At 42.9% G+C, this 18,647-nt stretch overlaps 1 protein-coding gene across 2 annotated transcripts in view; it reads right to left on the reverse strand.

Annotated features, from left to right (window-relative positions):
• Positions 1 to 18,647, reverse strand: part of LOC144170280 (pregnancy zone protein-like) — a 42,556-nt gene that overhangs the window by 10,731 nt on the left and 13,178 nt on the right. For both annotated transcript variants that reach the window (XM_077699971.1, XM_077699972.1), the window contains exons 10-26: positions 18,359 to 18,474; positions 14,976 to 15,212; positions 14,164 to 14,355; positions 13,135 to 13,398; positions 12,351 to 12,500; positions 11,232 to 11,316; positions 11,049 to 11,098; positions 9,009 to 9,066; positions 8,837 to 8,866; positions 8,715 to 8,732; positions 7,779 to 7,890; positions 7,253 to 7,475; positions 6,482 to 6,727; positions 5,415 to 5,466; positions 5,123 to 5,215; positions 3,906 to 4,085; positions 2,589 to 2,827 (exon numbers count right to left, since the gene is read on the reverse strand). In XM_077699971.1, the coding sequence (XP_077556097.1) occupies positions 2,589 to 2,827; positions 3,906 to 4,085; positions 5,123 to 5,215; positions 5,415 to 5,466; positions 6,482 to 6,727; positions 7,253 to 7,475; positions 7,779 to 7,890; positions 8,715 to 8,732; positions 8,837 to 8,866; positions 9,009 to 9,066; positions 11,049 to 11,098; positions 11,232 to 11,316; positions 12,351 to 12,500; positions 13,135 to 13,398; positions 14,164 to 14,355; positions 14,976 to 15,212; positions 18,359 to 18,474 (2,345 nt within the window). The remainder of the gene's footprint in view (positions 1 to 2,588; positions 2,828 to 3,905; positions 4,086 to 5,122; positions 5,216 to 5,414; positions 5,467 to 6,481; positions 6,728 to 7,252; positions 7,476 to 7,778; positions 7,891 to 8,714; positions 8,733 to 8,836; positions 8,867 to 9,008; positions 9,067 to 11,048; positions 11,099 to 11,231; positions 11,317 to 12,350; positions 12,501 to 13,134; positions 13,399 to 14,163; positions 14,356 to 14,975; positions 15,213 to 18,358; positions 18,475 to 18,647) is intronic.

The raw sequence follows: 18,647 nt of genomic DNA on the forward strand, positions 1-18,647 counted from the left end.
TTAGGTAGAGCTTACAAACTAGCCGAACGAGCGATTTGCGCTTAAATTTAGGGCACATTCTTTACAAAGCAATAAGAATGATGGGACAAACAGTGGAAGTTACGAAAGCACATGTAAACATAGAAGTACTGATGCGTACTGCTGTTCGTACTGCGCACAGCATGCTTGGTTTAGCTGCACAGCACTACGGGGCTTGGGGTTGTCTCAGACGACACTGGCCGATTGATGCAAGCAACGGTGTCTTACGTGACCACATTTGTCGAGCGAGCACTGTTTCAGGGAACGAATATTTTCCCCCAGAACAAAAACAAGGTGGGTTTAAATACGGACAAAAACAAACCAAACGCTTGCCACGGTATGGTGGCGCCATCTAGGTTCGGGTAACGTAAAGAAACGCGGGAACAAACCAGCACCGCTGTACAGGGTGGAGACAACCTTTGAACGGTCCCGTGCCGCCGCTATTGGGCCAACGTGCTCAACGCGTTGTTCTTTTCGTTCCCACAAAACCTAGCAACGCGAAACAGACAATATGATTCAAACTTCTTCAGTAAACCGCGTTGCAGTGATAATTTTAGCACGGTTTTGACACAATGACTTGCTTTGGCGGCAAGCGAGCGACCCAAAATGGCGGCGCCAGCGTATACGTGTCTCTACCCTGTACGGCGGATGCGTGAATGAAGGTATTCTAGGCTGCAGAGCGGTCGGTTCCTGTGATGTCATTGCAGACCCCGAAAACAAACGATTTAGCGGGAAAATCAAATTTTAACCTGAATTGTTTAATTTCTCAGTGAATAAAGCATCGTTTGTATCCGGACAAGCGCTGGGGGCACTATAAAACACCAAATCTTTCGAATAAAACCAACTTGCATTTTCTCTTCATGGCTCCTTTAAATATGCAGGGTCTTATGCCAGAAACATTTTGTAGAAGGCAGCAGCTGTCAAAGGAAAGTCCTTGAACACTTTGAATCTCTTAATTTAAGAGAATTAAAAAGTCTGCAGCGCCCTCATCCTTGCACATATATTGATTTCTTTAATGAGTCGTCAATGATGCAAAAAGTTGATTTGTTGCAAGAGACAAGCATCTACGAAATTTGTGATGTGCTGTGCAGTTGTGGAAGGAAGTTGGGCTGGAAATGCTACGCAGCGCATCTGCATGGCTCTTAGCTTAGGACCAAATGCAAAATAATGCAAGTAAAATTTTCTGGAAATCAAATGTCCTAACAATGGCATCACAGTTTGCTATTCAGCTTCACTATGGAGCAGACAATCACTGCCATGGTGGTGCAGCATGAAGTATGGCCCCGAGTATAGGCAGGCCAAAGGGTCTTTAATCACCAATGTGGTACTGCCAATGCTAAAAATAAACCATAAAAAAAAACAAATTTGCACCTTTACAGGAACAACTTCAATAGGAAAATTGACATTTACATTCCAAGCTGCGCTGTTTTTGTTAGGTCAATGTTTTTATACCAAGTGCTTCTGAACCAGTTCATCATTATCAAAGAAATTTTTAACATTTACTCAAGCTAACACAAGTTAAATTCAAGCAAAAAAAATCCCAGGCCATCTCCACTAACGTGAAACCTGGGGTGGGGCAAAGCATGCAATGTATAAGTGTATTAAAAGATTGTAAGCCTCTCTCTTGCCACACAGCGCGCGCTGATTGGGCGCCAATGAAGCGCTGGTGGGAGGAGCAATTGCATGCTTGCTGAGGCACTGGCGCCCTCTCTTGTGTTAAGCAATTAAACGAGAAACAGACCGCCCGTAAGTTGTCTTCGTGTCACACATCGCAGCATGCTAAGAAGCATGCTTTACAGAAGAAAACATGGCATTTGAAATCAATTTCAAGACGAAATTTAACAAATTTTTGTTGTTAGTGCAATTAAATCCCAATTATTCCTGTATTTGAAATTAGTTTAAATCATGTTAGTTTATTTTGAACCGGTTTTATCCATTATACACTTGTTTTTTGACCATCATTTGACAACTTGATTTACCATAACGACAGGAGACGCCGACAGCCTAAATCCCTAAGGTGCTTTGGCCCTAAAAGAATGATCGTTCTCGCATTCTCATGCATCCTGGCTATGCATTTCTTTTAGGACGTTTTACAGTGCCTTGGATTTACTGCAGGAGCTGTATGTCAGGCTACAAAGCCAACGTAAAAGTTTTCACCTTCAGGAAAAGCCGTCTTTTTTTCCCTGCTTATAATAATCAAAATTTCGAATTGTTCATAAAAAAGTTGGATGTTACATGTGAAAGTTGGCCATGAATTAGATATAGAAATGTGAAAGTTAGCCACAAATTAAATATTATAGTAAGAAATGTGAAAAATTATTTGAAATGCTCCTAACTATTTTTCATTGCTGACAATTTAAAAATATTGCAGTACAAGAAGATTTGTGCTGTAGCAAAACTAATAAAAAGAGGGGGTGGGGTTTTACTGCCTGAACATGCACTTTTCCTTTCGTAAGTAGCCATACCCTCTAGTGGGTGTATTCTAGTTTGATTCGTTGAAAGCTAGACGGCAAGCATGCATGAAAGAACTTCCATGTGAACCAGAACAACCTTTCGTGGACAACACAAACCTTGAGCTGTGCATTCAGCACACGACCAATTGATGGGAAGCAGCCGCTGTCGTACTGATGGCTCAGCACCCACTGTGTGCTGAGGCTGAGCTCCGTGTCATCAAAGGCCACGTACTGGCGAGCCTGACCCAAGGTACGGACGACAAACGCCGTTAGCCACAGGCTGGCTTCAGGATCTGCACTGCCAAATGCACTGTAGCCATGGTTTGGGTGCCTGTAGTTCAGCTGCTGTTGGTAGCCTGGACGAGACAGGAGAAGAGGTCTTGGGTTTACCAAGTGGGATGTGCACAGAGCCGTTATATGGGACTTCCTTTAACAACACAAATGAAGTCATCTATCGCTTCATCAAATGAAAAGTTCTCTGCGCACCTTGTTTTGAAAAGAATATTCACTATATTAAGAGTACAAGCTTGCAGTCTCTGAACCCACATCAAATGGAATAAAAAGGAAGAGACAAAAATGCACAGCATGCTTCATCATTGAGGTCACAAGGAGAGACTAAGTGAGCTCCGGAACATTTCCAATAATGGCATGGAGTACAGCTCAGGGTGCCCACCAAAGAGGGAACAGAGTGTTGTGCTAGGGGTGCCCGTGGAAAAGACAAAATGGATTAGCTTAATTATTATTTTGTGGGTTGCTCTTCTTTTATATACTGTGTGCAATGCAAATACTACATTGTTTTACTATGTGCAGTATTCCCAGGTTACACTGTTGGCAAAAGAGCACATATGAAACATATGACGCAGATAGTTCCGTCACCGTCCCGTTATTGTCCTGGATGATGGCTTAGGATGACAGCTCATCCCGCCATCATCCTGCCACCAACACTTGAATGTTCTCAGACACTAACAATGTTGGTAGGGAGAGCTGGCTTCACATGCGCCAGCGAATCAGCTACCACCGTCCCCAACATCCATCACTCAGGCCGGCCAAACATCATCCCCTGTCTCGAGGAGATGTACAGCCATAGTCTGGCATGTTACTCATGACATGACAATATGCATGACAAAAACCATTAACCTGACAGTAACCAGAAAGAAAATGGCCCGAACTTTTCCATGTGTGAATAAACTGGCTTTTTAACCACCCCCCAAGGACTTTGTAACCTGTCGTTGATCCTGTGTGAGCATTCATGTACTTGTTATACTTATATTCCAAATCCTGCAAGAGCACTGGTTGAGGCTAGCAAAATGAACCAAATAAAAAATCAGTCCATGTACATGAATTCCACTTTGTTCACACTCTGTGTATTAAATTGAGCAATTCTGTTGAAAGAGATGTGCTGACTTGTACGACCCTTACCCCGCCAGACCTTACCTGTGATTATGCTCCTCCTAAGCTTGGCCTCCAGTGGGTGGTTCATCTGCCCCGAAGACAACAGGTAGCCGAGCACCACAACATTGGCAGCGAGAATAGCCAGGTTCTGCTCTCCGCAGCCAGTAGGCAGTCGAACGAGTGACTCCAGGCCATGTGCCAACACAGGGCTCAGCACATTGCCTGCATTGCGGAGAATGAGAGAAACTCTGCGCTTGCGTCATAACGTGCAAAAACTGTCTATTAATGCGGCAAGCACTGAAGAAATAAAGTTATAGATATCTGTAGTGTGTATGCACGTCAGTGTTCCTTCTGCTTCTATTGTTTTCTCCCAGAGTATAAGAAAACTTTCATACAAGGAATTAGTTCATTATAATTTTTTATCGAGCACGTGAACACACAGGTGTGTAAAGTCCTGACTGACAAAATTAGTATCACATATATAGCTACGTTCAAAAAGTCCATACATATTGCAGAAAAGTATTTGTATTGGAAAATACTATTGCAAATGACTCTACGCAGAGTCATTCACAGTGAGGCATCATTATCCGGTGACATCGTTCAGTGACTGCAGAAAATTCCACCAAGCATTGCAACCGTGTCTATATTTTTCCTAATAATCTGGCCTAATTAGAAGAGCAGTTGCTATTGAAAATGACATATTTGTTAATTCCACCATGCCAGCCTTTGGATTGAAGCAAAGTTGTGTTGTCTTTATGGTACCTTTAATTTTGATTCCTGGATTGCACAAAAACAAATTACACAGGAAATTTAGAAGGAAGTGCAGTCAAATACAGCACATACAAAACAGCCCTGGAACTTTAGTGCATGTATAATGTAAGTAATTCAACTGCTGCACTGTGAAAGGCCAGTGCTGAAGCACAAGTCAATCCCACATTCATATAATACGTGGTTGCCACTGCCATTTGACCGCGCAGAGTGTTGAACGGGCACATTTAATGCAATGTTGCCTAAAATCTGAGCTGATTTGGTGGTTATCAAGCAACAAAAAAACTTTTTTCACTAAAGTTGGTTGCTGCATGCAAGGATGTATGTTAGGCACGATAAACACTTGCATACAGGTGCCCATCTAGTATACACCATAGCCCATGCCAAGGAGAGGAAGACAAGATTGAGTACTACTCGTTAGCAAGTGTGCTAATATGATATCCTCCCTCAAAGTCAGTGTGCACCACAACATCAGAGGTGTCCGTTCTTACCTGACACTGTGAACATCCCTGTTGAAGAGCCGGAAATAACGTCACTTGGAAGCTTCAGCGCAAATTTGCGTACCTCAGTGCTTGCTGTAGGGCCTGCAAGAAAGTTACTTTTGTGAGAAAAATATTGAGCTGTTCGCACGCAACAAATATCCTTGATGCGCCAAGAAAATTGGGAGATGCAGAAGAAAATTAGCAGCAAACTGCCACGTTCCAGCACAATTTTGCTCTTGCAGTATACTAACAGCAACATGGCAGGAACCTAGACAACACTGCCTGGACAGTTGGCACTTACCAGTGAGGCATATGTACTCAGAGACAGACTTCTCCCTTTGCTGCCCTTCTGCCTGAAATAAAAGACAACTGTTTTCAGACAACGAGATAAAAACAAAAACACTTCAATCATACTGCCCTTAATTCTGTTCATAGCATGTGGAGATAACATGGGCATTCTACCTCATAGCTTGCGGTGGGCTACTAATTAACACCCGACATAATAAAACACTTACATATTTTGAACTACAAAAGCATCAGCAGTGATGTAACAGGGCTAATACTAAAACAGAGTCATTAGAGTGTGAACTCCACATTAGCACTCAAGTGGCATGATGAAACAATACTAGAGGCACGACTACAATTGCACAGTCCCACTTAATGGCCGAGGCCTTGGCCAACAGCCACCAACTGCAAGAATAAGAAGTCCCTGCGACGTCATAAAAACCAAGCCAGAAAGTGGTTGCTGAGTCGCCATTGTTTTCTACAGTTTTACTTAATATCTAGATTCATTGTTCGAAGCTTTTGTTAAAATTGGCACTATTTTTATTGGGACACAGAAGGATTTTTAATGAACTAAACTTGGGTTTTGTTTTCATGGTCCCTTTAAAGTTTGCGTTAGCTGCAAAGGTGGCTTTGCCGCAATGCACTTGCCTGATGTAGACTCTTACACGGCCCTGCCGAACTTTCTTTAATTAACTACCTACATGGTGCATCTCCTTAATTTGAACTAGAAGGGGGGCTGAAAATTTGTTGAAACAAAAAAGGAGGCCAACTATATGGGGTCCCTTACATATGTGTGACACTGATTAGTACGGATGCTAGCTCGAATAATTCAATAACTCAAATTAAGCAAGGTCGCGAAAGGTTACTGGAATTTCATAAAAAAACAATCCTCATAAATTTTACCTCTCTTTAGACAGCAAAAGTGAACAATTTGAGCGAGGGCAGCATTAATAACTATAATAATGCAGTGACTGAATATAAAGTCACAGTATTTAACAAGAAAAGAAATTGTTTTATTTTGAATAGTTTTAATTAAATCATCTTACTAGCAGGTTGATTGAGGGTGCATGACCAACATCTTACCGTGACACGGAGGCCTTTACGCAAGGTGTCTCGAGCTTGCCTTCTTTCGATGGGAACGCCAGAGTCACAGATGGAATTATCTTTTGGAAGGCTGAAAGCATGAGCAGTGATGTTGATGTGACCTAGGCACAGTGGTTTCGCATAAAACCTCAAGGAAACAGTTTCCTCACTGCAGAGGCAAAAACGTTTTTGCGTAGTGCCAATTACTTCCAAACAGTTGGCATCAGCGGTCATGCCAAACTTGACCTGAAACGACAGAAAGAATACATCACGTTAATAAAACAGCCCAAAAAGAGAGAAAATATCTCCACTGCGGCATTTGCATCCGTTAAAATAGATATTTTTTGAAACAGATACTACTGTATATATGAATGGCACTTTTGATGCAGACTCATTGGCAGTGGTGATAGGGATTAAAGGGATTTGATTGATTGATTGATTGATTGTATGGTTTAATGCGCCGATGCAATGCAGGCGATGAGGCGCGCTGTAGTGGAGGGCTCCGAATGAATTTTGACCACCTGGGGATCTTGAACGTGCGTCGAAATCTCGTACGCACGGGAGCAGCCGCCGCGGCCGGGAATCGCACCCGTGTCCTCGTGCTCAGCAGCACAACACTTTAGCCACTGAGCCACCGCGGCGGGGGATAGGCATTAAAGGGAAGAAACGTCATGACCAAGTGTCCCTCCACCTTCACCATACAGGATTGCACCATCCATACCCAACCACAGATAGCATTCATCCAGTCAAGGGATGTTGTGAAGGACTCACAGGGATGCATGTCTTGAGGTAGTTAAACAGGGAAGCAGTGACGGTGATTGTCTCTCCGCGTCTGGCGAAGGCAGGAAGTGACAGCCGGATGAAGAAGGGTTGCACCGCAGTCATGGCATCCAGTCCCAGGCCCAGACCCCGAGATGGGTGGAGGCAGAGCGCACCGCCTTTCCACTTGGTCACCGAGTGGGGCACAACCCGGCTCAGGTTGAGGGCTGCGGAACTGCACAAGTGGAATGCAGTTCAAGTTTTCAAAGGTTTTCAAAAGTTTTCATGCGGTTCAAGTTTTCCTGTGTGCTGCTTTTTAATTGAAATTCATCACGGGGAAGCAGGCAGGATTTTCAAGATTTGCGCATAGAATGCAGCACTGGCTGAGACATTCCCCCCTAGATCTCCAATTAAAATTTACTGGAATTAAAATTTTTTTCGTAAACTGCTAGCACAATATGCTAAACTGCTAGTATGTACTACTATAATGAAATGGTATAAGATGCTGTCCACTTCTGGAACTCTGTTCCAATCTTACCTCCCAATGTGACGGAGCTCCCACAACCAGGTTTCTCGAAAGTGGCTGCGAATGGCTACCGCAGACTTTGGAGATGCAGATGGTGGCACAAGCTCGGTGATATCACCATCACCTTCGACGAACAAAGTGCAGTTTTTAGATACTAAAAGACAATGGTTGGTACTAGCTTCAGCAAGATTTGATTGAGGAGATACAAAGAAAGGTTAAAATGAACACTTTCTAGCCAGTAAAATATGTAAAGACTGCCACCTCTAAAGTTGACCATGGCCTCTTATTATGATTATACACAGGGTAAATTAAGTCCTAACATCTTTATGCAGATGACATTAAGTTAGGATACTCTGAGAAAGCCTGGAAAGGTTGCATTTAATTAAAGCAAGTTTCTTGAAGTACTAGATTTATAGGGAGGCATTCCCACGGCTAAGCATGTGCCCTCTGTTTGTCTTTTGTAAGTAGCATAGGATTATCTTTTACTTCAGATGTCAAACTAGTAAAGCATAGTCACAAAGCTGTCTATTTTTGTCAAGCAGCATAACTTATTTCTGATTCCTCTTGCATGCTCAGCACACACCCTCCTTTTATTATTTTTTTATACAGCAGGTAAGGGATATTGCACAGGCATGTTTTAAAATAAGCAAGTGTTTTTTTCCTCGTGCAATTCCCCACTGAAAAAAAAAAAAAAGAAACTGCAGAAAGTCCAACTGAACCCGTCCAAAACACATACCATTGGTTCAAACTGGTCCAATGGTGTTTCGGACAAGTTCAATTGGACTTCCAAAGGTTTTTTTTGGATGGGTTGTAAACAGCTTCAATATTGATGGAGGCTTAAATTTATATATATTTGCTTGATTCATGAAGCCAGAAGCTTGCATGAATTTATTGATTAGAAGGAATACAATTTCACTTGTGTTCCTTACAAAGGAATTTCGCTCTTACCTCCAATTCCCACACGTGCTGAAAAAGAGGCCAAAACAACAAGTGAGGTATGAGGAATAACGAAACAGGGGTGGTTGCAGTGAAAGAAATGAGAATTGAAGGATACAAAAGTGGATACTTACCACCATGCTCTGGGGTCCACATGCCACCATCTGAAATCAATAGCTTCAGTTGATTGTTGATATTATTTCAGAGAAATGTTGCGCTTGAATACCAAGCGCTAAGTTAGCACTTTGGCCTCAGTGGGCATAAGTATTGTTTTGCAACATGCCAAAGAATAAATTAAGCAGTTACCTTCCCAACAAGGCCGGATATTAAGCCTCATGTCTGTGATCACTCGAAGCAGTGATTCCTAAAACAAAAAGAAAAGAAATCAACCAAAGCTTCATGTATGTACTAGCGGACTGCTGAAAATATATAGCATAAAAGTGGCCTTATAACAGCATGATATACAAAAACATATTGTATAAAAAATCACAAATTTTTAGGTCACCCACTTGCTATATGCTAGTTTTATGCCAGCTTTGGTTTTTCATACTGCTTTGGCATTATGCAAAGAAAGCCAACATGGGTGAGCATGTATGCAGGGAACGTGGCAGTACTGTCTCTATTCAATTATAAGGCGGTCACGATTATAAGCCGAGGGTGCAGTTTGGAGACTCAAAAAAATCGCCATATCTTGCGGCAAACCCAACTTTGATTCATCGTTTTTGCAATTTCTTAACAACTCAAGAGCCCAAATGCGACAAATAGTGAAAGTGCATTACTGTGAACTGAACATTCACCACCAGCCTATCTACTCCCACTGCAGGGCAAAGGCCTCTCCCATTAACCTCCAATTACCCCTATCCTGTGCTACTTGCGACCAATTTATCCCCGCAAACTTCTTGATCTCATCTGCCCATCTAACTTTCTGCCGCCCCCTGCAACGCTTGCCTTCTCTAGGGATCCACTCTGTTACCCTCAATGACCAACGGTTATCTTGCCTTCGCATTACATGCCCTGCCAACGTCCGTTTCTTCGTCTTAATTTCTACTAATATGTCCTTAACATGCGTTTGTTCCCTGACCAACTCCGCTCTCTTCTTGTCCCTTAATGTTACACCTATCATCTTCCGTTCCATTGCACACTGAGTCGTCCTCAATTTAAGTTGAACCCTCTTAGTGAGCCTACAAGTTTCTGCCCCGTAGGTGAGTACCGGTAAGATGCAGCTGTCATACACTTTCTTCTTAAGGGACAATGGTAGGCTGCCATTCATTATCTGAGAATGCCTGCCGAATGCACTCCACCCCATTCTTATCCTTCGAATTATCTCTGCCTCATGGTTTGGATCCCGGGTCACAACTTCGCCTAAGTAGATATATTTGCTTACTACTTCCACGGCCTCGCCACCTATCTCAAACCGCTGTGCTGTCCCGACGTCATTGATCATTACTTTAGTTTTCTGCATATTAATTTTCAGGCCCACAGTTCTACTCTGTTTGTCCAGTGTGGTAAGCATGCTTTGCAATTCCTCCCCCGAGTTACTTAACAAGGGAACGTCATCAGCAAACCTGAGGTTACTCAGGTTTGCGTGTCTAGTAGTACCCCCCCTAGAACCCTAGAATGTGTACACACCCCATTGCATTTTCCAACACTGCAACAGCGCTTGCGTTGTAAGGTCCTTCTTTCTAAGCATTGGCTCAGAACTAACACATGTCACATCCCAGTCATGTGGAAGTAACGCAAAAAGCAGCAAGTCAACAAGTGGATGTAATAAGCTCAGAAAAAATTTTTAATCTTTGCTGATTGCGTGCCACAGAACATGCTTTTAGGTGTGCAGTACCTTAGGACCGCACAATGTCCATGCGCATAGCCTTTACAATCGCAAAAAATCACACAGGTAGCGGCAGGATTCGAGCCTGTGTTTGGTAGACCAGACAGAGTTAGTGTCAGTCGTCTTTACCCATTGCGCTACGGCCGTAGTTAGTACCCGAGAGTCAAACGGCTTACTCCCTCGCCTGTAACGCTGCGGAGTACCTTAGGACCTCCCAATGTCCGTCCGCGTCCATCCGTGCGCACACCACCATCAAGCGAAAATCAGGCGAAATTCGATTTGAGCCGTGAGTTGCAGTTTCATTTAGGGAATAATCAAGGTGGAACTCATGGCTCAAATCGAATGATGGTCGGGGCGCAAATCAGGTGTCACTCGGGGGCGCAACTTGATGTCATTTCGAGTCCCCGTACTCCGCACCCTCGCCATCATCCACGGAGTGGAGATGCTGCCATTTTTTTAAGTACGTGTACATCAGCATAAAAAACTCAAGTCAGTCTAGGCAGTTGCCACAAGCTTACCTCGAATGCAGCCGCTGAGTCGAGAAACAATGTAGGCCCAGAAAAATGCCCTGAAAAAAAGGAGCAGCAAAGATTGACTTGGCAGAAAACGTTACACTGGCCATAAAGAGCTTAGTTTCATCAGATAAAGGCACGGAAGTAGTTGCAAGTATGATAAGTAGTAAATGGGCACCTGGAACTTACAACTCTCCTCCCGTAGGACACAATGGCCTTTGAGAACCCTAGGACGGTTGGGTTCTATTTCCAGAGGACTCAGCAAGCTGCGCAGCTGGTAAGAGAGGATGTACAATAAAATGCAATGACTGGAGATGCAAGCACATACATGTAAACATAATTTGTAGAGCACCACAGCGTCCTTATTTGGGTAATTTGCATTACCAATGGTAAATGTCAAATTTGATGTTGCAAAAAAAAAAAAAAGCAAAGTCATTCTCAATGCCTACATGCAGAGGATCTATTCATAATTTTACTCTCAAATCTGGGCTACACAGAGCCTTAGTAGAGCTTATTTAGATCAATGACAGTTGTTGTGAAATCAGATTTTAATACAAGATGTGTGCATGCATACAACAATCTATCACAAGAACTTAAATTCATGGGCTAAGAGCATTGCAATCAATGGTATTGATTAAGAGAGGAAAGGGGGAAGTTTGCAGAGTGCACATCTCTCCCCTGGCTTGGAACATTTCTGAATGTAAAGAAAGTATACAGAAAAAAAAAAGTGTGCTGCAAAAATTTTTCGCTGTCTTCCAAATTGGTCAGCGCTGTATCTCACATGAAAAGTAAAACATCAGCAAGCTCTGACACAGAGAATGGGTAGCTTAATGTAGCTGTTAGTTGTGCAAATCTTCATGCTTGTTATCCCTCCCACAACTCAAAAGAACCTATACGCAGATAGGGGGCAGTTGATGCAGCCAAGATTGCGCCACACTGCACACAGGCGAGCGCTTCGGTCAAAAATCGAAACAAGCAGTCAATAATGCTTGAACCTGGGCTCGTTGGTATGGGTGAAAATATTTTTGAAAAGCACATGACAGATTAATTACGGAAAATAAGAACAGCAGAAAAAAATTCCACGTCTGTGACTTTTTTCTGGATCGTTTATGTCTTTTGTAACGTGTCACACTTTTTTAAAAATCTCAGACTCCGCAGTATTTGCTTGCAATTCCAGCACATCACAGTTCCTGCAGAGTGTGAGCTCCTGCGCCGTCCATGTTCTTTACATGTGCCCCTTGGCTGATCAACAGCAGTTGCACAACACTGCTTTGTTTAGTTTGGCCAAGGGAAAAAACCTGAGAGTACCTTCTCTGATGTCAGCTCAGTTGCAGCAGCCCTGTGCAGCAGGCCCTGGTCTAAGGCCCACACACCACACAAGGAGCCTGGGGCAGCAGCAACGGCCACCGTCACAGGCATCCCGGGCTGAGCAGTCTTGGTGGCGAAAGTGAGGGACACCTGCACAGGGGAGGTGACCCAAAGATCTCACAGCTGGCACCAACTGTCCGGTGCTCCATAAGATTCGCTGAACTCAGGCACTTTGCAGGGTGTCGATAAACAACAACAGGTAGGAAAGGAAAGGATCCCTGCGACCACATCAATGACGGTTCAACAAAACCAAGTAGCAGGTAAAAGGAAAACACAGAAGTGTTGAATAATAGAAACTTCCAATGCTTTATGAGTGTTGTTTGTGTTTTGATTTACAGTACCCGTGTATTTTTTTTTTTGAGTATTCAAAAATTACAAGTTACTAAACAATAAGAGATTTGCGCATTACGCTGAATGTGTGCAAAAAAAGCCTAAAACCCATACACTTTGCACAAAAATGCATGCTAACCATGAGGTACGTTAGCTGAAGTGTAGCACACAACATTTAAAAACTTAAGAAAGGTATTTTGTCAGTAATGTATGCGTGAGTAGCCAATGGTTACTACCACTAGTTAGATATCCTTGCAGCGAGACAGTTGGTTATCCCAGCCACTCGCATTTAAGCTTAGCAAGCACCAAGTGTACCAGCTGAGTGTGCGCTTTTGCCAACCTCACCATGTAACTAACGCTTTTGCATTACTAATGCAAACAGAAATGCTGATACCTTATTCGAGTTGCACGGCTCAAAGTCGACCGGCACAGAGTCAGCAATGATCTCTCCATTTGGGTGCGCATAGTACAGCAGCAGGCGGGCTCTCGATGACAGGCCCCAGGAAGGAGTGACTTTGAGGTCAAACTTTGATACAGAGTATCCGGAGACTTTCATGCCACTGGATGCCGAATCAAGTGGGATCTGGTCAGTCGTGTCATCCCAGGATTGCCGTGGCGACACTGTCCCTTGATCCACAATGCGATGCCCAGAAAGAACCTTGCAGAGCACAAAGTGACAGCAAAAACTGATAAGAAGACATGTGCCAACACCTGAGCTAACACAGTCTCTCTTATTAACCATTCCAAATTCATCATTTTTCTGATGTTTTTCGTAATCAAGTGTGATTCAGCAGTGCTAGCAAGAAGTGCAATAAAAGTGACAGTAAAATTAGTGCAGTGCAACCTTGCTAGTGCCTGGGCAAAGATGAAAAATCATTTGCTATGTTGTAATGCAGTTAATTGTACACAGATTGAACATAAACAGAGGTATTTACTAAGTATGTTCTCAATGTGCATACTTTCACTATACTGAATGTTCTACTTGATATGTGGTTGGGGATAAAAAATCCTAGGGATGGGAATAAAAAGAAGGTAGGGAATAAAAAAAGATGACCGCGAACAATAGATCTAGCCATTCTTTCTGCTGCACTCATTGCAAATTGCACATCTAATTAAATGCAGTCAAAGTCCCAAAAGTATAACACCATAACGGAACATTAATTCCAGCTCCACAGTGGGCTAGCTCTCAGCATTTCATGATATTGTAACTCAGTGGATGAATAAAACGCAAGCGCATTGTAAAAGTTTATAAAATAAGCTGAAACACTTGGTGGCACAAGCATATATCTTTGCCAATTTCACAAAACTCCTAGCCTGCAAAAATTACAACAAACCTACATAGTAAGTTACCATTCAGTAAAAAGAAGATAGTGTGTCTTATGATAGAAGGTCCCATTATTAAAGGCCATATAAATTAACTCACCTGATAATTTAAAGTAACACCACCTGGATGCTTCCTGAGTTTTGTGTGGTAAAACATAATGGAGGTATTTTTCCCACACAGAAGCTTTTCCAATGGTGCCGATAATTGCACATAACGGCTTGACATGGATGTCCAGGCTCGAAGATGAAGTCGTGAGACTGGGTCGTTCCACGAGCCACCATCGGACATTGCCTGGGCATGATGAGAAGCAACACTCAACTCAAAATTTGACTCAGAAGTATCTGACTGACATAGGAAAAGGTGATGTATTTAAAGTCAGGGGACTCTGCTAGGTCAGTTCAGTGGAGAAATAGGCAGGCTTTTGTACATTTTGTGGCAATATGGTTATGTAACACATGAAGCATTGCACTCTGATGCCATAGGCAACAAGCAAATGAAACCATGATACCACTTCTTATATGGAAAATAAGATGCTAATGCTCATGCTCACCCTGAACTTTTGAGAAGTCCAATAGTGCTGCCAGCATTAAAGAAATAATAATAACCAAAGGACGAAGCAGTTGACGGAAGAGGCAGTGCGCCTATTCTTGTACATCCTTTGGACAACACCGGTGGTTTTTTTATCTTTCGACTGTATTTCAGGAACCAAGCCAGCCGAAACAGCCAGAACAGCCGGTGCACTTCAACAATCAGAAAATGTCATTTACACTGACATTCTTGGATTTTTGCAGTTGGGAATTCTGCTCTAATGCTGGGGACAAAGCCTGTGCCTTTGCTGTAGCAAGAAGAGTACAGTGTCGCTGGTTGTTGCTTTTTCTGCATGCTATATTAGCTATTGCACCGACACTCACCGTTAGTGACAAACTGTTCAGTGTTCCCCGCAGCCCAGGAACGGAAAATTGGGCCCTTCCGTCAGCCCCTGTCTCAAAATCTCGGCAGCCCGCAGCCACTTCCTGAGTGGCCGACACACGCTGGCATTGGGGCTTCCTGTTTGCGCGGCAGCGCACTGTCGGCAAGGAGGATGCCGAAAAGCAGATGTTGACTCTCTTTTCGGAGGCCGGGGTACCATCCGGGTACTTTGCTTGTACCTGCAGCAATGAGAATAAAATATCCCACCTAAGCTGCAACTCCACTGCGGCGGTATACGCCAAGAGTCAGAATGCTCAAAACCAGTGAAAATACGGCAAATCTTGTGAACCTAGTGGAAATATAGAAGGCGTATGGCAATGGGCTATCTTTTAGTTTGCAAGCATAACTGTCCAAGGTGTTTGCCAGCAAATTGAGATTGTGCAAGATACCAGCTGGGCTGGTTATATTTCAATGGTGCGGTATTCCTTTAAAATATTACAGTAACAGAGGCATACAAGTTTACGGAATACATAGTGTCAGCGTGCCAAACTATCTCTTCTGAAACCAAGTGATCCAGAGCAACCCTTGAAATGGTAAGTGGTGTGTTAAGCCCCACAGCATTAAACTTTTCCAAGCACACTGAGATGATTTAGTTTCTCGCCAGCAAAGATGTTACTAGAGGCTGTGTACTAGAGGCTTTGGACACTTCACAATTAGTGCTTCCTATCGAATTCAATTCACAGTTGCACATTCAGGGATCAAAGTAGGTATTCGATTAATAATTCATTGCAAATATTCGTTGCAAATAATAAAAAAAATGAAAGTTGACTTTGCTGCAAGACACGTGTATTTTTGAAACTTCACTGCATGGCACGCTGTTGTGGAAGAACTAGGCCAAGAGGTAGCTTTTTTGCACAACGCCACAGCTTTGCAAAAAAGCCTACCCCGAGACCAGATGAGTATTCCGGGAATGTATACGCAGACGACATTGTTCTTTTAGCTGATAACCAGATTGATATGCAATGGCTCATAAATATTACCGGCCAGGAAGCCACCGACAAAGGGTTAAATTTTAGCGCAGAAAAATCGGGAATAATGGTTTTCAATGACACTATCACTGACGCAGTGTCTATCCAGCATGACGAATTACCCAGAGTGAAGGAATATAAATATTTGGGAGTGTGGATAAATGAAGGGGATAGCTATTTAAGAGCTCACGAGGAGCAACTTAAGGGTAAGGGAAAGCAAAACGCAGCTATAATGAAGCATAGAGCTCTGTGGGGGTATAACAAATATGAAGTAATGAGAGGAATGTGGAAAGGAGTAATGGTTCCGGGTCTCACATTTGCAAATGCTGTACTCTGCTTAAAATCAGACGTTATATCAGGCCCTGAGGTGAACCAGAGAACGGTAGGCCGTTTGGCCTTAGGAGCGCATGGAGAAGCAACTAACGAAGCAGTGCAGGGAGACATGGGCTGGGCGTCATTTGAAGTTCGAGAAGTGCAGAGCAAAATGTATTTTGAGAGGAGGTTGAGAGCAATGGATCAACGTAGGTGGGCAGCTAAGGTTTTTAGGTACCTATACTTGAAAAGTGTGGACACTCAGTGGTTAAGGAGGACTAGAAGGCTAACGATGGAATATGGGAAGAACAGTGGAGAATCCAAAACAGCCAAGGTAACCAAAAAAGAGGCAAGGCAGATAGAAACGAATAAATGGAGGGAAAAAATGGAAGCTAAAACATCATTAGAGATGTACAAAGCCGAGAAATTGGACATCAGAAAGGAAAATTTCTATAATAATTTCCAGGGCAGTTGCTTGCGAATTAAGAGCTCTGTGGGGAAGTATTCACAAAATGATGAGGTATGCGTGGCCTGTGGAAAAGAAACAGAAACTATGCGGCACATAGTGTTAGAATGCGAGGGTATCCATCCAAATCTACACGAGGGAAATATTCGGCTTCCAGAAGCACTAGGATTTAAGGGTATCCCAGAGGAAGTTAACTTCAAGGCTGTCAAGACGACGAAAAGAAGATTAGAATGCTGGTGGACGAAAAGCAGAGAGGGGAATATTGCCTAGGACAGCTACCACCTGTAACAGGAAAACAGAGTATTTTGTGCCTAATAAGTTTTTTGTGCCTGCCCTAAGCAGCGCTAGTATTAAACAAACAGTATAAAACATAGGTATATTAGTCCCTTTCGGTAAAATGACATGTCATCACCCCGATACAAAGGAGAAACCAATAGAAATCCTCATCGTCAATCATCATGAGTGCATGCTAACCAATATTGCAGTGGAATGTTACTTGCATGCTAAGTTTAGAAACTGAAAGCAGTATTTTTGTCAGAAGTGACACGAGTGAGTGACTAGTAGTAGTTACTATTTGTTAGCCATCCTTGAAATGAGATGCACTGTCATACCAGCCACTGGTGTGCTATAGCAAACACCTTTTCAGGGCTGAAACTGGTCAAAAATACTCCTTGCATTCCAAATATCTTGGGAAACTTGGATTTTTTACACCATTGTTGTATGCTTTATCATCCTGAATCTTTTACTCGTAATGATTTGAACCATCCTGATGGCAAAAGTTTTGTATAGCAGCTTTTTAAAGCAAGTAAAAATGCAACTTTAGAGCTTTTTTATAGCACCTTACACTTCACAAACAAACAAACAAATAAACAAATAAATAAATAAATAAATAAATAAAATTGCAGCAAAAAGATTAGCCAACGAGTGGTGCGAAATTTGAGCGCAGCTGTTGATATTTTTCCTTGCGGTGACTTCACTTTTCACCGCAGCAATGATATGTGGCTTCAAATCAACGCATACTAAGAAAAGGAAATAACAATAAAGAAGGAAACAGATTGTAGAGTAACCGCTTCTCAAACATTCTATTGAACCAGATGATTCCCACACCACCCAGGCAACTGGTTCTATGGTGCTCACGCTCTAACATACCACCAACTCTTCTTTTGCAGTGCTGGGCAGCTTTCAAACTCTGTGATGCCGTAACGAAGAAACCCTCCTAGCCTCAGTCTGCAGTGTGCAATCCTCCTCCTCCTCCTCCTCCATTTTCTTTCTTGCATTCTCTTCACTATCACTGTAATTCATCCTCCTCTGCGCTTTGCGGTCACTCCCTTCCTCCCCTGTGCTCCTCAAATTTGCCCCGTTACACCAACAACAAGATCCCATGGAATAGGCACCCAAGAGCTGGATGCGCTCTAAAATTCACACAGCTTTACCTCTGATAGCTGAAAGCATGTCCAGCTTACATATGTCCCCTGCTGCATACAAAATTTGAGCCCATAATAACTGGAACAAGAAATGCTGCAACACCCAAACTGGAGAATTGTCTCCCAAAACGTTGCATCCAGATGTCTCCTCTCACCTGTCCTCTGTAGACCAAGCCTGGTTTAAAGCTGGGCACAGATCGCTTCATGACAAACTCCATAGTGAATGGTGACCAGGTAAACTCCTTCGTGATGTTGGAAGACTCTGTCTCTCCTTTGCAGCGGTGGCAGAAAGGACAGGTTACAGAACATTTTTTTATTGTTGTTGATGGAAAACTCTATGCAGCCATTTTGCGAATGAGAACATTTTTTGCAGAAAAAAAAATGTAAAGAAAGTCATCTCGAATTCGCACAGGATATATTATACAACACTGGGTTGAGAAGCAA

The sequence above is a fragment of the Haemaphysalis longicornis genome, unplaced genomic scaffold (assembly GCF_048455015.1).
Source record: "Haemaphysalis longicornis isolate Haplotype H1 unplaced genomic scaffold, Haemaphysalis longicornis Haplotype H1 scaffold_2, whole genome shotgun sequence".
NCBI lineage: Eukaryota > Metazoa > Arthropoda > Arachnida > Ixodida > Ixodidae > Haemaphysalis > Haemaphysalis longicornis.